The sequence below is a fragment of the Phacochoerus africanus genome, chromosome 9, assembly GCF_016906955.1.
Source record: "Phacochoerus africanus isolate WHEZ1 chromosome 9, ROS_Pafr_v1, whole genome shotgun sequence".
In the NCBI taxonomy this organism is placed as follows: domain Eukaryota; kingdom Metazoa; phylum Chordata; class Mammalia; order Artiodactyla; family Suidae; genus Phacochoerus; species Phacochoerus africanus.
In genome coordinates this window covers 19,657,977-19,677,891 of record NC_062552.1, presented here as the reverse complement: position 1 = coordinate 19,677,891, position 19,915 = coordinate 19,657,977, and the positions used below count along the sequence as shown (strand labels likewise).

Sequence of the window (19,915 nt, the reverse complement as noted above, 5' to 3'; positions counted from 1 at the left end):
GATATGACCAACAATCCTAGTACTTCTTCAAAGTTGGTAGAACTCTCCTGGCAGCATCTCATGCATGGATCCCTAACAAATCCCAGCAGATTATATTTAATTGACCAAGTCCATCAGTTTATCTGCTGAGAGCCACTGCTGACTTATAGATAAGGCAAATACTTGCCTATAGATGGGCCAGCGTCTGCTTAGAGGAGTACGTGGTTATCCTCTGTGCTGAAGGTTAGCGCCGTTTGGCTAGGATAGACTGATATTTAAATGAAAACTGGAATAAAATTTCTTGAAATGCAAAGTAGTCTGCTCAGTCATTAGGGCTAGCCCAGTGGTCCAGTGAGCAGCTTCCTTATTGAGAGGATTACAGCCTCAGAGACTTTGGTCCCAGTGGTGAGAAAAAGGGCGAGGGTCAGTCTCCCAGGAGGCCACAAGGATGAGGCAGCCGGGCCTGCTCAAAGAGGTATCGGCTCTTGTGTTTCTAAGTCTTGAGGGGGTCTCCCACATCAGAACAACCTGCCCTGTTTATTTAAAATTCCAGATTCCCAGCCCAGCCCTAACCTACTGAAGCAGTAGTCATTCTCAAAGGGCATTATTATTTAGAAGCCTAGCCGTAGAGGTGTGGCGGGGACATGTTCATTTCCATTGCGCCTGTTTTCTTAATTGTGGTGTAATTTACACGCAAAAAAAAAAAAGTCACAGTTGTCAGTGTTCAGTTTGATAAATTTTGACAATTATGCTTCACCGTGATTTTAAGAAGCACTTACCTTTGTTTTCGATCTTTTGTTGAGCTGCAGCTTTACAAAAATAATTTTCAATAATTAGCCTCGAGTTCTTTTTTTAAAAAAATTCTAAATCTGGTTGTGTGACTATCACCTTGTGACACTGTCTCTTAAAATAAAGTGATAAGAGCCCAGTGGAAAACCAAGTCTTCGCACTGGTGTGACACTGTCTGTGCTCTTCCAGTGTTTGTTCCTTATATAAAAGACTGCTGCCTTCACTATCTACCCCTTGTCTCACACAGCCCACCAATGTTAAATTTATTTTCATTCTCTGTCATTTGAAAAGAAGGCTCAGAGTAAAATCTGTTTTGAAATAGAAAATGGATCCTAGTGGCTAAAACAAAAATGAATGGGCTCTTTTAAAGAATGGCACTTCTACAAGATTCTCCTTTTGAGGTCAGAAACTAAAGTATCTTAAGCACTTAACAATGGCCTGTGTCACTTCCTTCTAGAGTGATAAATATTTATGTCCCCTGTGTCTGGATTCTGGCAGGTAGATGAGCTCTATGAAGCTTATTGTATCCAAAGACGCCTGCAGGATGGTGCCAGCAAAATGAAGCTAGCCTTTGCCACCTCTCCTGCCAGCAGAGCTGCCCGGGAGAGCCTGTCGGAGATCAACCGGAGTTACAAGGAGTACACGGAGGTACGTGCCAAACTGCTCAGGGGCTGAGCTCTGCCTGGCCTGATCGGAATTGTTGGTACCTGCCAAGAACCAGGAGAATGGCAGCCTCCTTCTACCCTTTAGAGAGAGATGCTTTACCGTTCACCTGTCTTGCATTTTCTTGAGCCATCAGTGGAATTATTTTAAACAACTCTTGGGTGATTTTGTGGGTTGTGTTTTTGTTTAGAGCTTTCTGTGGACTCCAGAGCATATGATTTTCCCAGTCTTGTGGGCACCACCAGTCAGTCATTCCCTTCCTAGTGCTTTTGTAATATGCTTGTTCACAGATGTGTAAGTCCGTAAGATCTTAGATGCCATGAAACCATTCGCTGACCAAGTCCTACACTGCTTGGTGGTGCACAGCGTGCTGCATGGTGCACAGCCTCTGCACAAGCAGTATTCAAATGCTTGTTGAAAATTGCAGCAAACGAAAGAGCCACAGATACCCTGGTTTTGGTCATGGAAGTACAGTTCCCAGTTCTCTAGTGTGCAGTCCGTTCTAGCCTTTTCCCTGCACATTGACCAGACCCTGCGGTTAAGACGGCCATCCTGGGTATTGCACCCACTAACCTCCCGCCTATGATTATTTGATTGTAAGAAAAGTCCCTTCTGTCTTCAAGTGAGATAAGGGATCATGAACAGAAGCGTGCCTTCCTGCCTTCTGACTGTCTCTGGGGCCCAAACATATGACACAGGGAGGTCTTCGCTCCTCTGGGGTCACCTGATAGCAGTGTCTTTGATGAAATGACTGAATTATTAAAAAGCAGCACTTCTCACTCTCCCGTGAGTCTTTGTTCAGAGATCCAATTTCACAAATGAAGTCATCGGCCTGATGAGGGCCTGTTGGACAGTTCCCAGAGCCGAGCATCGGTCTCAGCCCTGGGCCAGAGGGACATCCTGGGGGACTTGCCACAGGATCCCTTCATGTGTGGCTTCCAGCCCTGCCTCTTGTCTGAACCAAGTCTGTCTTTTTCATGGTCTAAAATAGGGCTGCTTTACCTAAGTTCCCCTTTCAGGAGAGGGCCTTTTGAATGCATGCAATATAATCCATAGGAATTCAAAGGAAGCAAATTATACTGAAATAAAATTATTTCGATAATTGTCAGTGCAGTGATTCAAATATTTGAAACATCAAATATACAATAGGGTACTAAACTGCTGCTTTATTAGCCCATCAAACTGCAGGATTTACCATTGGTTCCCATAACTACTAAAATGTCAAAGTAGTGAAAAATAGAAATGATTTCTCAAGGTACTTGCAAGAGTTGATATGACATGGACGTCTGGGTGACTTCTATCAAGTCAAAGTCACAGGTAGTCCTATGGCTGTGGCTTGTTTTCTCCATTCTTGATATATGGACATATTAGATTTCAGTTAGAGGCTAATGGAAAAGATAGGGTGACTTTCTTTTTTCCCCATCCAAGAATCTCTGGTTGTAGGAGTTCCCTTTGTGGCTCAGCAGGTTAAGAATCCAACATAGTGTCTGTGAAGATAACGGGTTTGATCCCTGGCCTTGCTTGGTGGGTTAAGGATCCAGTGTTGCCACAAGCTGTGACATAGGTCAAAGACGTGGCTCGGAATCCACATGGGTGAATCCACATTGCTGTGGTTGCGGTGTAGGCTAGCAGCTGCAGCTCCAGTTCAACCCCTAGCCTGAGAACTTCCAGGGGCGGCCATAGAAAGGAAAAAAAAAAAAAAATCTCTGGTGTAGAAGCAGCCCTAGTTCATGAGACCTCACTTCTGCATGTCTCTGAAATCAAAAGACAATGACAGAGTCTGTGCAGAGTACACAAGCAGAGGACTGACCAGCAGCCTGTGCCTCTCCTAGAACATTTGCAGTATTATTTCAGAAATAGCCACCTACCCACGGTCAAATGCCAAGACATGGCGTTGTATTTGCTCACAAATTTGAAGAGGTAGAGTATAATTGTAGCAAGAGGAAGGGCTGCCTTGGAGAAGAAGGAAGTCCAGGACCTCACTTGACATTTAGGTGGTTTTATATCTTCACATGAGCTCGAAAGCCACAATTTTGTCACAAAGAGGGTTTAGGGCCAGATGGTTCTAGGCGCCTTTGCAAGCGTAGCAGAATCCATCGACAGCTGCCTGGGTGAGACAGAAGAAAATTCTGACCATGGATGTCCTCAACCGCTAAACTAGTTGCCCCCCAAATTTTTCAAAGACACTGCAGCAGTCCTGACATGCTTGATAACATCGTTGATATTTCTAGAAACAGTAATGCACTCCTTCCCAGAGACACCCAATCCTCTGAGGAAGAAAATTTGTTTATAAAACGAAGCCTTTGTTTTCAAAACTTTCCAGCTGCACAGAACTCGACTTTAGGAAGTTTTCTCCAGCTTTGCCAAGTTCTTTGAGGTACTGACATTTCAGAATCAGAACCTCTAGCTTGCAAATCAATCCTGAAGTCCTACCACAAAATCCAAACAGAAGCAGCCCCTGCCTTGCTGACTGAGCTGGCCAGGCCTCCGTTGGAGGGGGCCCCAGCCCTCTGGCCACCCCTACCCGTAATGGAGAGAGGAACCCGCAGATGCTGCCCCTGGGGGAAAGGGAGGGGAATTCTGCTTAGAACAGAAGAGGCTGCATCAAAGCTTAAACTGGCCAAACTGCAGAAGGGGCTCGAGGGGGGCAGTCCCCCGGCCATAGTGCTTTTCCTCTTGATTTCTTTCCTTTTTTTTTTTTTTTTGCAGGGCTGCACCTGCAGCAAATGGAAATTCCCAGGCTAGGGGTCAAATCAGAGCTGTAGCTGCTGGCCTACGCCACAGCCACAGCAACGCTAGATCCAAGCTGCGTCTTCAACTTACAGCACAGCTCAAGGCAACACCAGATCCTTAACCCACTGAGCAAGGCCAGGGATTAAACCCACATCCTCATGGATACCAGTCGGGTTTGTAACCACTGAACCACGATGGGAACTCCCCTTCCTCTTGATTTCTAACTCGGATTGCTCTGTTTAGATCCTCAGACACTGAGGAAGTGGGGCGAGGGCAGTTAGACATCTAACCACAGGCATAGACGGTGTCACTCCTGTGCCTTTAAAGTCCCCTCAACATTAGAGTGAGGAGAGGATGCTTGTCAAACCTGAGAATCATTTGGGGACCTCACGGCATGGCAGCCTCACTCACTTTGAGTAGAATTGAGCTCTTGAGCTCTTTTTGCCCCAAATTTTATTAAAAAAAAAAAAAAATCTCTAACCTACAGAAAAGTCGAGACTAGTATATTGAACCATCATATACCCTTTTTTTCTTTTTTTTTGGTTGCACTCACCATGTGGCACGTGGAAGTTCCCAGGCCAGGGATCGAGCCCACCCCACAGCAGTGACCCAAACCCCTACAGTGACAATGCCAGATCCTTAACCCACAGCACCACAAAGGAACTCCTAAACATTATATACCTTTATTTAGACTTACCAGTGGGTCGTATTTTGCCGTATTTCCTTTCCTTCTCTTGCATACACTCATTTTTTAATTTTTTTGCTGAGTCATTTGATACAGTAAATGGTAGCTATCGTGACATTTCACCCCATAAATATTTTAGCACAGACCCCATAATGATAACCTGTGCAACATGTGTGTCCCCTGCACAACCACATACCTTTATCTCAACTAAGAAAATTACCAGTCATCCTCTAGAATTATCTGAGAGCCTGTGCCCTTTTAAACTGCCCTTATTTGGCCCAGTGATGTCTTTTACAACAGTTTTAGTTTATTTGCTTTCAAATCAGGACGGAATCAGAGTTAATACATTGCATTTGGTTGTTATGTCACTTTAATCTCTTTAATCTAGAATTTTCCCCCTGAGCATTACCACTGCCTTTTTGTAGAATCCAGGCCAGTTCTTTTAGGATCTCCCACATTCCAGATTTATCTGACTGTTTATGGTGTAATTTACCTTGGTCCTCTATGCTCTAAATTTCCTGTGCACAAGAAGTCTTGCTTAGGCTTAGGTTAAGCATTTTGATGCTACATAGGTGGGGCTGTAGCACCACTTATTGCAAACAGGTAAACGCTTCCTGTTCCAGCAGTGGCCGTCCGCTGCTATGACAACACCATGGGCTTTGAAAGAAGCATAACCCTAAGGCCAGTCTCCTGTGCTCTCTTTCTAGAACATGTGTGCCATCGAAGCGGAGCTGGAGAAACAGCTGGGGGAGTTCTCCATCAAGATGAAAGGTATTCTTCCCCCTGCTTTCGAGAGTGAGGCGCATCTCCACCGAACTCCTCACCCTCCCCACTTGGGTTCATTTAGTGATGCTCCAGAACCTTCTCATCCTGAGACTTGCCTACACCCTTAAATATTTACTAGGACAGGATCTCAAACATACACAGACGTGGGGAGAATACTGCAAGGAGTTCCCATGAACCCATCACCTCGATTTAATAATTAGCAAGCTTTTGCTATTTTTACTTCATCTACTTTCTTCTTTTTTCTTTGATGAAATAACACCCAGCTCTGGGATCGTACCCCAGTAGACTGCACATGCCTCTCTTATACAATAGGGACGGCTTCGCACATCACTGCAGTGCCAAGTATTATCACCTCTAGCAAAATGGATGTGCCTTTGTTACGAATCCGTTCCATGAGCACACGGCCCAGTCATCTGGAAAATGAGTTGTACACTTGGTTTGTTCAAGTCAGGATGCAAACAAGGTCCCTGCACCATAATTCTTTTAAGCAACTCTTTTAAGTGTGCTTGCATCTAAAGCATCAGGTAACTCTTTAAGTTCCCTTGCATCTAAAACAGACCCCTCTTGGTTTTTTTCCCACCATTGACTTGTCATCGAAACAATTGCTCTACAGAATGGCCCTCGTCCTAGGTGTGTCTGTGGGCTTCTTGGTGGTGTCATTTTGTTTGTTCCTTTATGCTCCCTTTTCCTGTGACGCATGCTATCGATCTCTTCGTTTTTAAACGTTCTGTAGTGTTGAACCCCTGAGGACTGTGCAGTTTCCTTTTTTTCCCCAGCCCCTTTCTGGTGTTGACTCCAGAAAGTTCCACCCTGAAAGTATTGTTGATCTGTACCACGAGCATCTTCAGGACAAAAAGCAACTCTAGTCGCAGAAAACAGAGGGGCCCCCTGGTGTCAGAGTTACAGCTCAGGGCCTGTTGGGTGAGCAGCCAACAGGGCAAATCCATTTGCCCTCCGCCCTGTGGCCCACTCCCTGCAGCGAGGGGCCTGGGGGTGCCTGGGGCATGCGTGCACAGTTCCTTTCCTGAGGTTTCCTAGCAGCCAGATCGCTGGGTTACTAATGGGGATTTAATCACCTTCTTGTCTACTTTTGGCAATTAAGGGACTAGGAAGGGGACACTGTTTTTGTAAGTGCTCAACGGGAGAGCTTCATTGTCTGAATGAGTTATCTAATTCAGGAGGGAGAGTTTCCTGCAGTTTTCTGTACTGCACCCGTCGAGCTACTCTGAGTTAGTGTATCTGGAATCAACCTGACCTTGACCTCCCGCTTCCCACAGGCCTGCCTTCTTCTCTCCAGCAGGTCCTCTAGTCAGACAGTTTGTTATTCACTGTCAAGTCTCAACACTTACTTTAATGCTGTGGTGGGTTTTCTGTGCTTTGTCAGTTTTTGAGGTGTGTTTTCTTCAGGTTGGGTCCTCACCTGAGTCAGTGGTTCTCAAACCACTCGGGCCCTGACCCCATCTCAGCAAGTCAGGGTGGGCCCTGGAATGTATATATTTTTCATTCTTGGGATGATTCTGTCGGCAGCCTGATTCTGAACCATCACTGCCCTGAGTCAGCATTTAGCAGAAAACACTTCTCTTTCCTTCTCAGACTCTCTGACACCATCCACGCAGGCCAGCAGGGTCTAGGGCCTTACAGCTAAAGGAAATTCCCATCATGCCCATCTTCTCACTGTTAATACATGCAGTACCGTATTTCCCCTATTCCTGATGCTCAGTATAGTCGAATGCCCCAGTTTGGCGTGGGGTAATCATTTCCCCATTTTATCAATGGGGCGTGGGGTTGAGGGACTTGGCCCAGAAGTCACACAGTATGTTGGAGTCAAACTTGAAACTGAATCCCAAGGTTCTTGGCTCCTAGTGCCTTCCCACCCCAGCCCATATGAGGTGGGAAGTTCTGACAGAGCTGAGTGGATACTTAACTGTTGCTCAAAGAATGTTCTCTTCTACGGGAGTGTTGTCCTCTATCCAGCACACAGGCACCCCGGGAGTGGGGGTAAGAGAAGGGGGCCCACCCATCAGATCTGGGCCTTGGTCCCATCCCCCGGGAGAGTGGTCGCCCAGCTAGAGAACAGCTCTTCCGTCTCTGCCCCTCGATGTCGTTCTCTCTCTCCTGACTGATGAGCATCCCTGGCTTCTGTCTGGGTTCAGGGGGTCGCTCAAACCTGCACCTGATCCTCCTTTTTCATTATTGATTTATCTCACTTCCACTTTCCTAATCTAACACGAGAACTCAAGCTATTCCTATGAAGCCTGTCAAGGGTTACACCCCCGTGGAAGGACGCCCCCTCACGCTGCCAAGAAACCTTGCATCTTTGCAGGTAGCAACTTTCTTATCTGTTATGCATTCTGATTAAAAGGAAAAACAACAACGACGACTCCCAACATACGTATTGACATAAACTGGGGATATTTCACAACATTCTCCGACCTAACCCAACTTCCTCCTGCCACACCCTTCCACACTTCCCTTTTGCCCCACCCCCACACAGACAACAATCATTTTATGGGGTTTTGGGGTGGGTCGGGGATGATGGGAAAGACAACCGATCAAGCTCTCACTGAGCCCCTGCTTTTGACCAAGCTCTTGGCTGCATCCTCAAGGCGTGGTCCCTGGCCTGGACTTCTATATAGTCTAATGGAAAAAATGGAGGTATGAGCCAGTGCATTCTCATTCAGTGGAATAAATGACTTCCTAGACCAACAGCATGCCCTATTGCTTAGAAGCCTGGGGAAGGGGTGAGAAGGATGCCACCCACCTATTTTTGGGGAGGGAAGCAGTGAAGAGGGGGGGCTCCCCAGTGTAACCTTTGCATTAGAATGAAAGGATTTGGGGGGACGTGTTGGGGAGCTCCCTGATACCAGACTGTGAAGAGGCTCAAGTGCCAGGCCAAAGAGGGAGCATTTGGCCTGCGAAGTATCCACCAGGAGGGAGATGAAAGGATGTGGTCTCTTACGGAAAACCACTTCCTCTCTTCAGTTATCCCCTACTTCTAATCCAGTTCCGGGCAGTGTGTATATCCCAGAGTCTGTGTTGGGCCCCACAGCTTCCAGGGCAGCTGCAGACTCGGTAGGGGGAACATCTACCAGGGAGCCAGTAAAATGTGCATTATTCATGCCTGGTCAGTAAATCAGTCAGGCCTGTAACGGGAGCTCCTGGTTCTTCAGCTGTCTGGCTGTTTTCCTTGGACTAGAAAGTGTGACTTCCTTAAGCTACAGAATCACACCCCCCAGTGCTAAACTTTGTTGAAATTGTCACGACTATCCAACCAGCCTTTTCTCTGTGTACATGCTGCCCGCCAACATGTGTGATATTTTTTATCTTTGGAAAGGAAGATTCTCAGAGAGATTCTTCTGGTAGAAGTGGGAAAAAAAAAGCGGGGGGCGGGGGTGCATTCTTCTGGCAGAATGGTCCTTGAGCAAAGGAAGGACAGGGTGGGCAACTGCATACAGTAGCACCTGGGCCTTCAGAACAAGGCTATGGAGGACCTGTTTTTTGTTTGTTTGTTTTTGTTTTTGTTTTTTGTGGGTTTTTTTTTTGTCTTTTTGCCATTTCTTGGGCCGCTACCACAACATAGGGAGGTTCCCAGGCTAGGGGTCTAATCGGAGCTGCAGCCACCAGCCTATGCCACAGCCACAGCAACGCGGGATCCGAGCCACATCTGCAACCTACACCACAGCTCACGGGCAACGCCAGATCATTAACCCACTGAGCAAGGGCAGGGACCGAACCCGCAACCTCATGGTTCCTAGTCGGATTCGTTAACCACTGCACCACAACGGGAACTCCCTGGAGGAGCTGTTTGATCCGTAATGCATGTTTACAGTCAGACATCCACAGATACAGGAAGATGTCCCCTGGAAATAAAAGTCCCCTCACCCCCTCCATCTGTCTATGCCCATCCCTGGGTGCAAACCCCCACGATGGGTTTTGGAAAAGTGGCCGTAATGAAAGCTTTGTGGACAATGCTGCAGAAATCCCCAAGACTGTTGAGAAAACACAAAGCTTTCCCCAACTGAAAATCCCAGCAGGCCTCAGACCAGAGTCTCCAAGAAACCGGGCCAGGTTTGAGAGACACGAGGTGGTAACTGTAATTGCCCCGCTGTTACTTTCAGTTCTGCGATCAGTCCTACCAAGTGGCTTACACAAGCGGCTAGGACTTGAAAGAGCACAGCACACACCCGGGCCTGCTTTTGCCCCGCCTATGGCCTCATGCCACGTTACAGTTATAATCAGAGTGGGCCACCACCAAAAATTTTAGCTTTAATAACATGGGCTGAGGAGCTCAAAAACATCACTACAAAGTAGCCTTCTCCCATCTGGATAAGTTCTTCAGCTAGGAAATTTCTGGTGATTTTGTAGGGAGGAAAAAAAAGCTTCAAAGGATTTTCCCCTTTACTCTTCTTTATCCAGCACTGATATTAGATCAATTTTTTAGGGTTTTTTGTTTTGTTTTTTAACCAGACTTCACTTGTAATTGCACACCTGTTGCTTATATACAGGCAGTAGATGAATCCTGAACAAGTTTGCAGAGGTTTTTAAAGAGTGCTGGCTTAGGGTTTTATTAGAATTGGCACATCCAGCCAATTCTGATTTATAAAAATCACTTGATGGTACTTTCTTTCAGAAGTATTCAAAACAAAAGACTCATTCTCAAAAAAAGTATTAGTGAAAATTGGCTTCTTTAATTCTGCCCTCATTTCAGTGAGTGTTTGGAAGAGGCTTGTCACATTGTTCTTGTTAATGGATGCGCTAAGGCTGTAGGTAGAGGTGACTAACTGTTGAGTTGCTGCCATCTACTGACAGAGAGTCATAATAGCAGGTACTTTTTTACACCTCCCTGGATCTTGCTGTCATCTCAAGGCTGGCAAGAGCCCGTGAGACAGGTGGAAAGCAGATTCTTCCCTCCCACAGTCTCACAACTTAAGGGGCTATTTATAGAAGGAACAGCCTTCTCTGCCCCCTAGAGCACCTCTTCCATCACCCCAGTATAGAATGTCCTCTCACTGTGGTGGATGAAATTCTCAATAATAGCTGTATCCACAGATGGTCCCCAGAAACTATTATGTGAGTTTTCGCAAATGTGTGACACTTTGAGTTTTATAAATGTGCCAGCGTGGGTTTGTAAAGAGGGAAAATAGATTCTGCACCTCTGATCCCAATCACTTGCCTACAGGTCTGGCCGGTTTTGCTCGCCTCTGTCCTGGGGACCAATATGAAGTAAGTATGGGGTCGCCTGGATGTTGGACTTGAGGGAGTCGGTTGTCATTATTTTACTTCTTCGTTGTCTTTTTTAAAAAATTTATATTTTGAAAAAGGAGTTTGGGCCAATGAGAAAATTTGGACATGAGTATGAGACCTCCCATATACAAGTCATCTAGACATTACTGTTTAACATGATGTCACATTTGCTTCATTATTATTATTATTGCTGTTGTTACAATTTTGCTGAACCATGTTAGATGAATGCACAGATATCATAATCCTAGATTATTTTCCTGAATATGGAAAGACATTCTCTCATCTAAACATTGTGCAATTCCCAACACCAGCAAACTTAGCATTGACCCTTTAGCTAACGTCATTTGATGTGTGATCTATATTTACAGTTTTCCGCGTGTCCCAATATTGTACTTGATAGCAGTTTTTTTTTCCTGACCCAAGAGTCAATCCAGGATTATGATGACTCATAAGTATCATGATTAAAGAAGAATGGAATCTGGATCTTCCTTTAGAAAAATATACTCCATAAAGTAATATATATATATATATATATATATATATACACACACACATATATTTTTTTTTCTCTCTTCAGAAGGAAACTTACATAATTATTTCATGTATCTCCTCCCAAACCCTCTACAATCACTCTTCTCGGCCGGGCGGGGGTGGGGGCAGGATGGTGGGAACGTATCTTCCTCTAAACAGCAAAGCTGTCTGACCAAGGAGACTGTACACCCTCTGCCCAGAGGATGGCAGATTTCAAAATCCTTGTCCAGTTCTATCTCCCTCATCCAGAGGGAGGATGTCTTATTTCTTGCTTCTGGCCACTCAGTAGATTTTAGCAGATGGTTCCCCATCTCTCTAAAGGAGCAGGGGAGTGTAGAGAATGAATCCAGTTGTTGTTCTGTTGAAGCAGAACTAAGCAGAGAAAGAGCTGGTTGACATGAGGGAGCCGAAGGGCGCGATGCAATGACCTTTTTCTAAAGAAAGCAATTCATACCTTCTGTCCTAGAGAAGCAGGACTTACGCCCTTTTGAAAGTCCCCACTCATCCTCTGCTCCACCCCAGGGAATTTGGAAGACCCAGCAATAAGTGGGTGGAGTGAGGCTGCTGGGGACCAGGAGGAGCTGCAGCCGCTTCCTGACTTGCCCTTTTGATGCTGGTGTTTGGTAGGGCAAAGGGGTGAGGGCAGTGGAACCTGAGGGCCCTTTGGCGTCTTCTCCCCAGATTTTCATGAAGTATGGCCGACAGAGGTGGAAACTGAAAGGCAGAATCGAAGTCAATGGCAAACAGAGCTGGGATGGAGAGGAAATGGTGTTCCTGCCCTTGATCGTTGGATTGATTTCCATCAAGGTACAGTATCATCAGCTTTTCTCTCCTGGTGCCACGGCTGGATGGTCCCTCGTGGAAGGCCTGTGTCCATGACCTCCGCCTGCTGCCCCTCCACCCCACAGACCTTGTGTACATCACAGAGCCCTGCCCTGGCGTCAGAGCGGGCAGGGTAAATGTGAGATGGCCTTCGGAAACATCCACCTCTGATTTCGGATATGATTCCGAAATGCCTGACCTGGCCACGTCCTCTGCCATCCTGCAAGCCTTCTTCCCTCTCTTCCCAGGTCACAGAACTCAAAGGGCTGGCCACTCACCTCCTGGTCGGCAGCGTGACCTGCGAGACCAAAGAGCTGTTTGCAGCCCGACCTCAGGTGGTGGCCGTGGACATCAATGACCTTGGCACCATCAAACTCAACCTGGAAATCACCTGGTAGTAAGTTGCCCTTTTTTGATTTCATCACATTAAAATATGTGCAGCAGGCTCGAGGTGTTCCAACGGTGGCATGTGGCCATGTATACACTACTGTATGTAAAATAAATAAGTAGCAAGGACTCACTGTATAGCACAGGGAAATCTACTCAATATTCTGTAACCACCTCTGTGGGAAAAGAATCTGAAAAAGAATGGATATATGTCTACGCCTAACTGATTGAATTTGCTGTACGCATGAAACTAACAACACTGTAGATCAACTACACTCCAATAAAATTTAAAAAAAAAAAAAAAAGGATTCCAGGGAGCTTGATATGGAAGTGAACTCTCAGGTGCCACCCAAACTTCCTGTGCCAGAATCTGTCCGGGCCCAAGAATCTCTTCGACAAGCTCACCACGTGATGTTCACTTGTGTCAAAGTTGGAGAGCCCTCGCTCTTATCACTACGCTCCTCTTTGATTTACTTTTTTTTTTCCTCACCCTCATCATTACTCTCCTCTTTGATTTACTTTTTTTTTTTTTTAGCTGCATGCAGAATTTCCCTTTCCAGGCCAGGGATGGAACCCGCCCTAGAGCAGTAACAACACCAAGACCTTAACCGCTAGGCCACCAGGGAACTCCTGGCTTCGTGGTTTTAAATGTTCTATTCTGCCTCCTCCCCTCCTTCTCAACCTTTAAATGTATATAAAGAAATATATCGCTCAAGTCAAGTAACTTGAAAGAAAATAATTGCCCAATATGAGTTATTTTGCCCACAGAAAGACCCCGATTCTCGCTATGGTTGTTTTCATTGCTTAGCCCTTGTTATTTCATACATCTTATATTGATTGCCCTGGAAAATTTTGGCTAACTTTAGCCTCTCCACACTCTATCTGCTAAAAGAGAATGTTGCCAAGGGCAAGGGATACCTTTTGCCAAAGCAAGGAACTTAAAAGTAGCTTTCTGAAGTTGCCCAGTGAGAAAGGTCATGATAAGTTATTAAACACTGGTTGCTCGCAACATTTGATCTTAAGCCCCTGGTATATTACCAAGCAACTTGGACATGCAGAGTATTCATGTTCAGGGCCCCCTATACACCTGAGAGGGTCACCGTTGGAAGCAGCAGAGACCTGGTGCCTTGTCATTGAAACAGTGTCCGCACCTTTTGCCCAGCCCCTCTCTCCTAAGAACTTGTAATCATTGGCATCTCAAATGCAAGGCCAGGCCTCTTGCTGGATTTACTTGGCGTGATGATAAATGGTGTCCTTGTGAACAGGCTGTTTTTCTCTCGATCACGCAAGAGGCTCTGGGTCAACAGAAATGAGCAAGAGTGTTTTCTTTAGGACCAAACAATAGTCTGTTACTCTCCATATCATTAAAGTAACTGTCCTTGCAAAGCCCCCGGAATTTTTACAGACTTCAACATCTTGTGTTGGAACAAGCTTTAATATATTTATGTCTCTTGTATGAATGAGGAAGCCGATTTATCCAGTATCCAGGGTCCATATAAATTGTGCCTAAAGCTGTGACCATAATCTCCAGTCCCTTGGGCCAGTCTAGACTCCGTTTTCTGCTCCACTTGTTGTTATCTTGGTTTGTTTGCTGACAGACCAGTCTGGCCCAAACCAGCCCAGTTCCCACTGGTTTGAGTTTCCGTTAGCGTGATGAGGTGCTTTCTTGGCCTGCGGTCCAGTGATTATAGGTGATTTTAACAGACGTGCATTCACGGGGACTTGTTGTTTTGCAGTCCTTTCGACGTGGAGGACATGACCCCATCTTCGGGGGCTGGGAACAAGGCGGCCGCCCTGCAGAGAAGAATGTCCATGTACAGCCAGGGCACCCCGGAAACGCCCACCTTCAAAGACCACGCCTTCTTTGTAAGTTCAGTGTGATTTCTGGAGGAGATGATGAGCCCGAGTGCCTGCATCCAGCATTTGAAACGCTTAGCATACGGTGTTAGGGCGTCTCACTAATTCCTAATGCAGTCGTCCCTGGGTATCTGTAGGGGAGTGGTTCCCTTTGATACCAAGACCCAATGATGCTCAGGTCCCTCATGTAAAATGGCACAGTGTTGGCACATAACCTATGCACATCCTTCTGGATACTTTAGATCACCTCTAGATGACTTATAAAACCTATTACAACATAAAGGATATGTAAATAGTTGCCAGAAAATTGGCAAAGTCAAGTTTTGCTTTTTGGAACTTTCTGGAATTTTTTTTCCCCGCCGATGCAGAACCCTCGGATACGGAGGGCCGACTGTAATGTTACAATTCAAGTTCACTCCACCTAACGGTGACTAAGAAAGCGCGCTCCAAGATGCTTTTGACCACCCGTGCCCAGGTGGTAAACCTCTTCTGTCTTTCCCCGCCCCTCGCCCCCCTCACCTGTTACTTTGATCAACACCTGTAGACTTTTCTGCACATTCTCTAAGGACCAGCCTTTCAAAGAAGTGGATATAGATAACGGCCTCCTTGTTTTAATCCGAAATGCTTGCTAAAAAGCTAATGAAAACATGGTAACCTGCTGCTTTCCACTAACTCCCCCATCTTGCTTTGACTTCTGAAGAGATGGTTGCATCCTTCACCAGACAAGCCAAGGCTGTCTGTCTTGAGTGCCTTGCAAGACTCTTTCTTTGCCAAGCTGCACCGCAGCCGCTCTTTCAGTGACCTGCCCTCCCTCAGGCTGAGACCCAAGGCCGTGCTAGAGTTCTATGTGAGTGGGGGTGGCCTGCCTGGGTGTGATATGCTTGCCTTCCGGGGGCTCGTGGCCTGTGTGCTTGGGCATGCCTCTCGTTGTGTCTCCTCTCTGGCTCACTGGATGATGGTCACAGGTCCCCTGTCCCTGGGGTGGGAACGTTGGTCATGCATGCACCTTCGTGAGAGAGGCCGTGTGTCCTTTCCTTCCCACGATCTCTGCTTTTGTGCTGTGGCTTTTCTGCGCTGTGGCCAAGATATCCATGGTAACGAGATTGTCATTTGAAAAAAAAAAAAATACAGTTATACTTAAGGGCAAAGAAGATTTTTGTTTACAGTTTCAGCTAAGGTATTGCTAATATCTTCAGGCTACAGAAGTTTCTTGTAGCCTTCAGAAACTGGCTTCTATGGAACTTAGGAGGATTTAAACTGATTTTCCTAGAGCTGTTTTTATTGAAAGAGGCTCTTAGCCTTAGTGTATTGTTGTGGTTGTCAATTCGATACTACCATAGTAAAACAAACTCTTTAATTTGCAATCAGGAATGCAGTAGGTATCCTGCATTGTATGTGTTGTCCATTATGTCACAAGAGAATACACACACACACACACACACGTACACACATGATGGAATATTCTTCCCTTTACAGACATGTATCTTTGAATGTCCAGAAAGGAAAGGATTAGGAGTCCTCTGGTTAGTAATAATAATACTTGCATCTGGAGTTCCCGACGTGGCACAGCGGAAACGAATCCAACTAGGAACCATGAGGTTCGGGTTCTATCCCTGGCCTCACTCAGTGGGTTAAGGATCTGGAGTTGCCATAAGCTGTGGTGCAGGTTACAGATGCAGCTCAGATCTATTGTTGCTGTGGCTGTGGTGTAGGCGGGCAGCTCCAGCTCCAGTTGTGACCCTTAATCTGGGAACCTCCATATCCCTCAGATGCGGCCTTAAAAAGACAAAACAAAAAACAAAAAACATCTTATTCATTGAATAAAAAACCACAGTGAAAAGGACCAGGCTACCCTCTAATAGTTTCCAAGGAGACTGGGGAGAGTGAATGCGGAAAGATACGCATGGAAGCACGTGTGAAAAGACCACAGCTGATACAGCTGATAGCTGTCAAAGTCATGTGTATATTCATGCTCATATTCTGCAAGGCAGAAGGCTGTGGAGGGAGTTGGTAGAGGTTTTCATTGAATAATTTAAACAAGAGCAAGATCAGGAAAAAAAAATGTGATGGCTTCCTCTGGCCACACGAACTCCTCAGAGCAGCCGGTCCCATCTGGCCCCGTTTCCCAGGCCCCCCTCTCATCTCTCCATGCTTCATCCTCTGCCTCAGCCCCCCTCACTCCCCCCACTGTCCACCAAAGGCACCCTCCCTTTCAACATCTCCCAGACTGTGTTCCTTCTAGAAGGCACTCCCCCTCCTCCTTCCCAGGGCTGAGTTCCAGGACCGGGTCTGTCTCCACCACCACCCCCTTAGTGGGCCCTGCGTCCCCTTCAGCAGAGCCTCTCAACTTAATCTAAGGCAACTTTTGCCACATAAGTACAGGCACAATGGGTTTGGGAAGGGGAGCCTCGAGTGAGAAAGGGCTGGAGAGGAATTTGGAATTTGAATAAGCATCCTGACCATCCAGGTCCCCAGCCTTAGCCAGCGCCTCCCTCTCCCTCAGAGCTGAAGATGAGAGAGGTGGGCCTGGGGCAGGACCACCCAGAGGGCCCAGGGGACACCGGGGAAGTGCAGGGAGCTGGACGCCAGCCTCCCCTGAGCCCTCTCTGGAAGTTTCCTCCTCCATCTTTTCTGGAAGCACAAAGCCTGTTTGGACAACCGGAGGGCGGGGGGGGGGGCAAGGGGGAGTGAAGGAGCTGTAGGCAGCAAGAGGAGCCTGTCCCCTCCCGAGGACCATCCCTGGAATTCGACCACCCCAGAACCCCAGAACCCAGAATCGCAGATTTTGTAGCGGCAAAGAAACTGAGCCTGCGGAGGTCATTTGAGTGCCCCAGGGACACAGCCTTTTAGTCACCCTGTGGTTAAAGTAAACCACCTTCCAACCAGAGAATGGAGAGTTTGGGTTGAAGTGATACCAGTGTTGGGATCTGGTGGCCCAGATCCAGCAGAGACGGGTCCAAAGGACCCAAGGGCGCTGCAGGAGGAGGACGGGACCCTCCTTCTGTCTGCTCCCCATTTCACCTGCTGTGACACTTTTTGTCTCCTGGCCCTATTCCCAGCACTATAGTGATCATCCGTTGCTTTATATATAATTAAAATAGGTACTTAGCATTTACTTAATCAAATCTGGAATCCAAGAGAAAGATTTCACTTTGAAGGCGCTGAGCTCAAATAACGAGGAAGCTTTTCCTACAGAACAACCTTTGGCACTTGGACACCGTCCACAGCCCCCACATCAGGAAAGGTGACTTAGAAATTGTTTTAACACCGGCATAAACGAATTATCTTGGTTACCTGGATATTTCTGACCTATGCCTTCTGAGTTCTGCTTCACGGATCACAGAGCCCACCTCGCCCAGCCTGGGGCTGCCTGACAGGGTGCTCGGGATTTCTAGACACCCTGGGAGCCCTGGGCTTGGCAGCCCTGGAAGATAACGGTCAGTTTAATAGTCTTTCTCTCCTCTTTTTATAGAAGCTCTGCAAACATTCCTGGTCTCAAATTCTTTGGAGCACGGTTGCTGAATTAATCATTTTCCGGGGCTTGGGGGTTGTGGGTAGAGATTTTCAAGAAATAATTTATGAGAACTTGAAGCAGAACAAAGCATCATGTCTTTTGAGTGAAATGGCATGAATGTCGGAAAGTCTTTTAAGAGCGATGCCAAAAAAAAAAAAAGGGTGGTGTTGTTGGTAACCACGGCTGCCAAATCTTGTGAGATCCTGGGATTTAGGAAACAAGCACTGCTTCCCTGCCCTCCACCTTTTTCTTTTGAAAAATGTCAAACCCAAGAATAGTGCAGTGAACTTCACCTAGTTTCAACAATGGAAATCGAGGTCTTAAAGGCTTGTTTTCTTTTTACACCACACACACACACACAGAGTCAACAAATACAATGTTAATATTATGAAAGGTCTGGTTTTAATTGCCCTAGATTTTGTCTGAAAATGCATCATGCGGAGGCATCCTTTGCATTTAAAATAATCATAAATTTGCCCTTTATCCACAGTCTAATCTACCGGATGACATCTTTGAAAATGGGAAGGCAGCCGAGGAGAAAATGCCACTGTCCCTCAGCTTCAGCGACCTGCCCCACGGGGACAGCACCCTCACCGCCAGCCCGGCCGGCTCTCTGCCCAGCGCGGGTTCGGCCAATCCAGAAATCACCGTCACCCCGCCGAGCTGAACCCCGCCAGCCGGCCTCCCAGCAGGAGGGCACCGATGACTCCAGCTCGGCGCCTTCCGGCAGCTCCTTGGGCGAAGGGCGGGGTCCCAGCCCCACGCGGAGGGAGGCACCGAGGTGCCCAAAAAAGCCGAGGCCTCCCGAGCGCCCGCGGGTGCCAGGCGGAGCGCCTGTTCCTGGAGAAGGGCGTGGCGGATGCCCTGCTGCACGAGTCCGAGGAGACCTCTGAACTCAAGCCTGTGGAGCTGGACGCTTTCGAAGGAAACATACGAAGCAGCTGGTGAAGAGGCTCACCTCGGCGGAGGTGCCTGCGGCCACCGAGAGGCTGCTCTCGGAGGGCTCGGTCAGCGGCGAGTCCGACGGCTGTAGATCCTTCCTAGACGGAAGCTTAGAGGATGCGTTTAATGGGCTTTTCCTTGCGTTAGAACCACATAAAGAGCAGTATAAGGAGTTTCAGGATCTGAACCAAGAAGTCATGCACTTGGATGATATTCTCAAAGTAAGTACCTTTTCAGGGAAATTGGATTAGGTTTGGAGACACATGTCTTAAGCCAACATTCTATTTAAAATAGCCAGCCTATCTTTTTAATCCCATCCCATCATAAAATCAGTAGGGAATCATCATGTAAATGGCGTTGAGTTTTTTGGGCTTTTTAAAATCTTCATGACATGAGTTGCCGTCGTGGTTCAGTGGTTAACGAATCCGACTAGGAACCATGAGGTTGCAGGTTTGATCCCTGGCCTTGCTCAGTGGGTTGATGATCCGGCGTTGCCATGAGCTGTGGTGTAGGTCGCAGAGGCGGCTTGTTGCTGTGGCTCTGGTCGCAGCTACAGCTTCGATTAGACCCCTAGCCTGGGAACCTCCATATGCCTCAGGAGCGGCCCAAGAAACAGCAAAAAGACCAAAAAAATTAAAAAATAAAATCTTCATGACATTGGATTTGGCGACAAGTTTATTTATTTTTATTTTTAGTCCTCTTAGGGCCCCAGGTGTGGCATACGGAAATTCCCAGGCTAGGGGTCTAATCGGAGCTATAGCTAGTTGGCCTACACCACAGCCACAGCAACACGGGATCCAAGCTGCGTCTGCAACCTACACCACCACTCACTGCAACACCAGATCCTTAACCTACTGAGCAAGGCCAGGAATGGAACCCAAGTCTTCATGAATCCTCGTGGAGTTCATTGCCGCTGAGCCACAGCAGGAGCTCCAGCACTGAGTTTTAATACGAGTAGTGCCTATTAATTTTTATCTTCCTGA

At 47.0% G+C, this 19,915-nt stretch overlaps 1 protein-coding gene across 1 annotated transcript in view; it reads left to right on the top strand.

The window, feature by feature from the left end:
- Nucleotides 1-19,915, top strand: part of RIPOR2 (RHO family interacting cell polarization regulator 2) — a 117,097-nt gene that overhangs the window by 68,064 nt on the left and 29,118 nt on the right. The window contains 10 exon segments of the mRNA XM_047794766.1: nt 1,267-1,416; nt 5,557-5,620; nt 10,815-10,858; nt 12,092-12,217; nt 12,481-12,629; nt 14,356-14,485; nt 18,481-18,653; nt 18,655-18,786; nt 18,788-18,918; nt 18,921-19,153. Of these exon segments, the coding sequence (XP_047650722.1) occupies nt 1,267-1,416; nt 5,557-5,620; nt 10,815-10,858; nt 12,092-12,217; nt 12,481-12,629; nt 14,356-14,485; nt 18,481-18,653; nt 18,655-18,786; nt 18,788-18,918; nt 18,921-19,153 (1,332 nt within the window).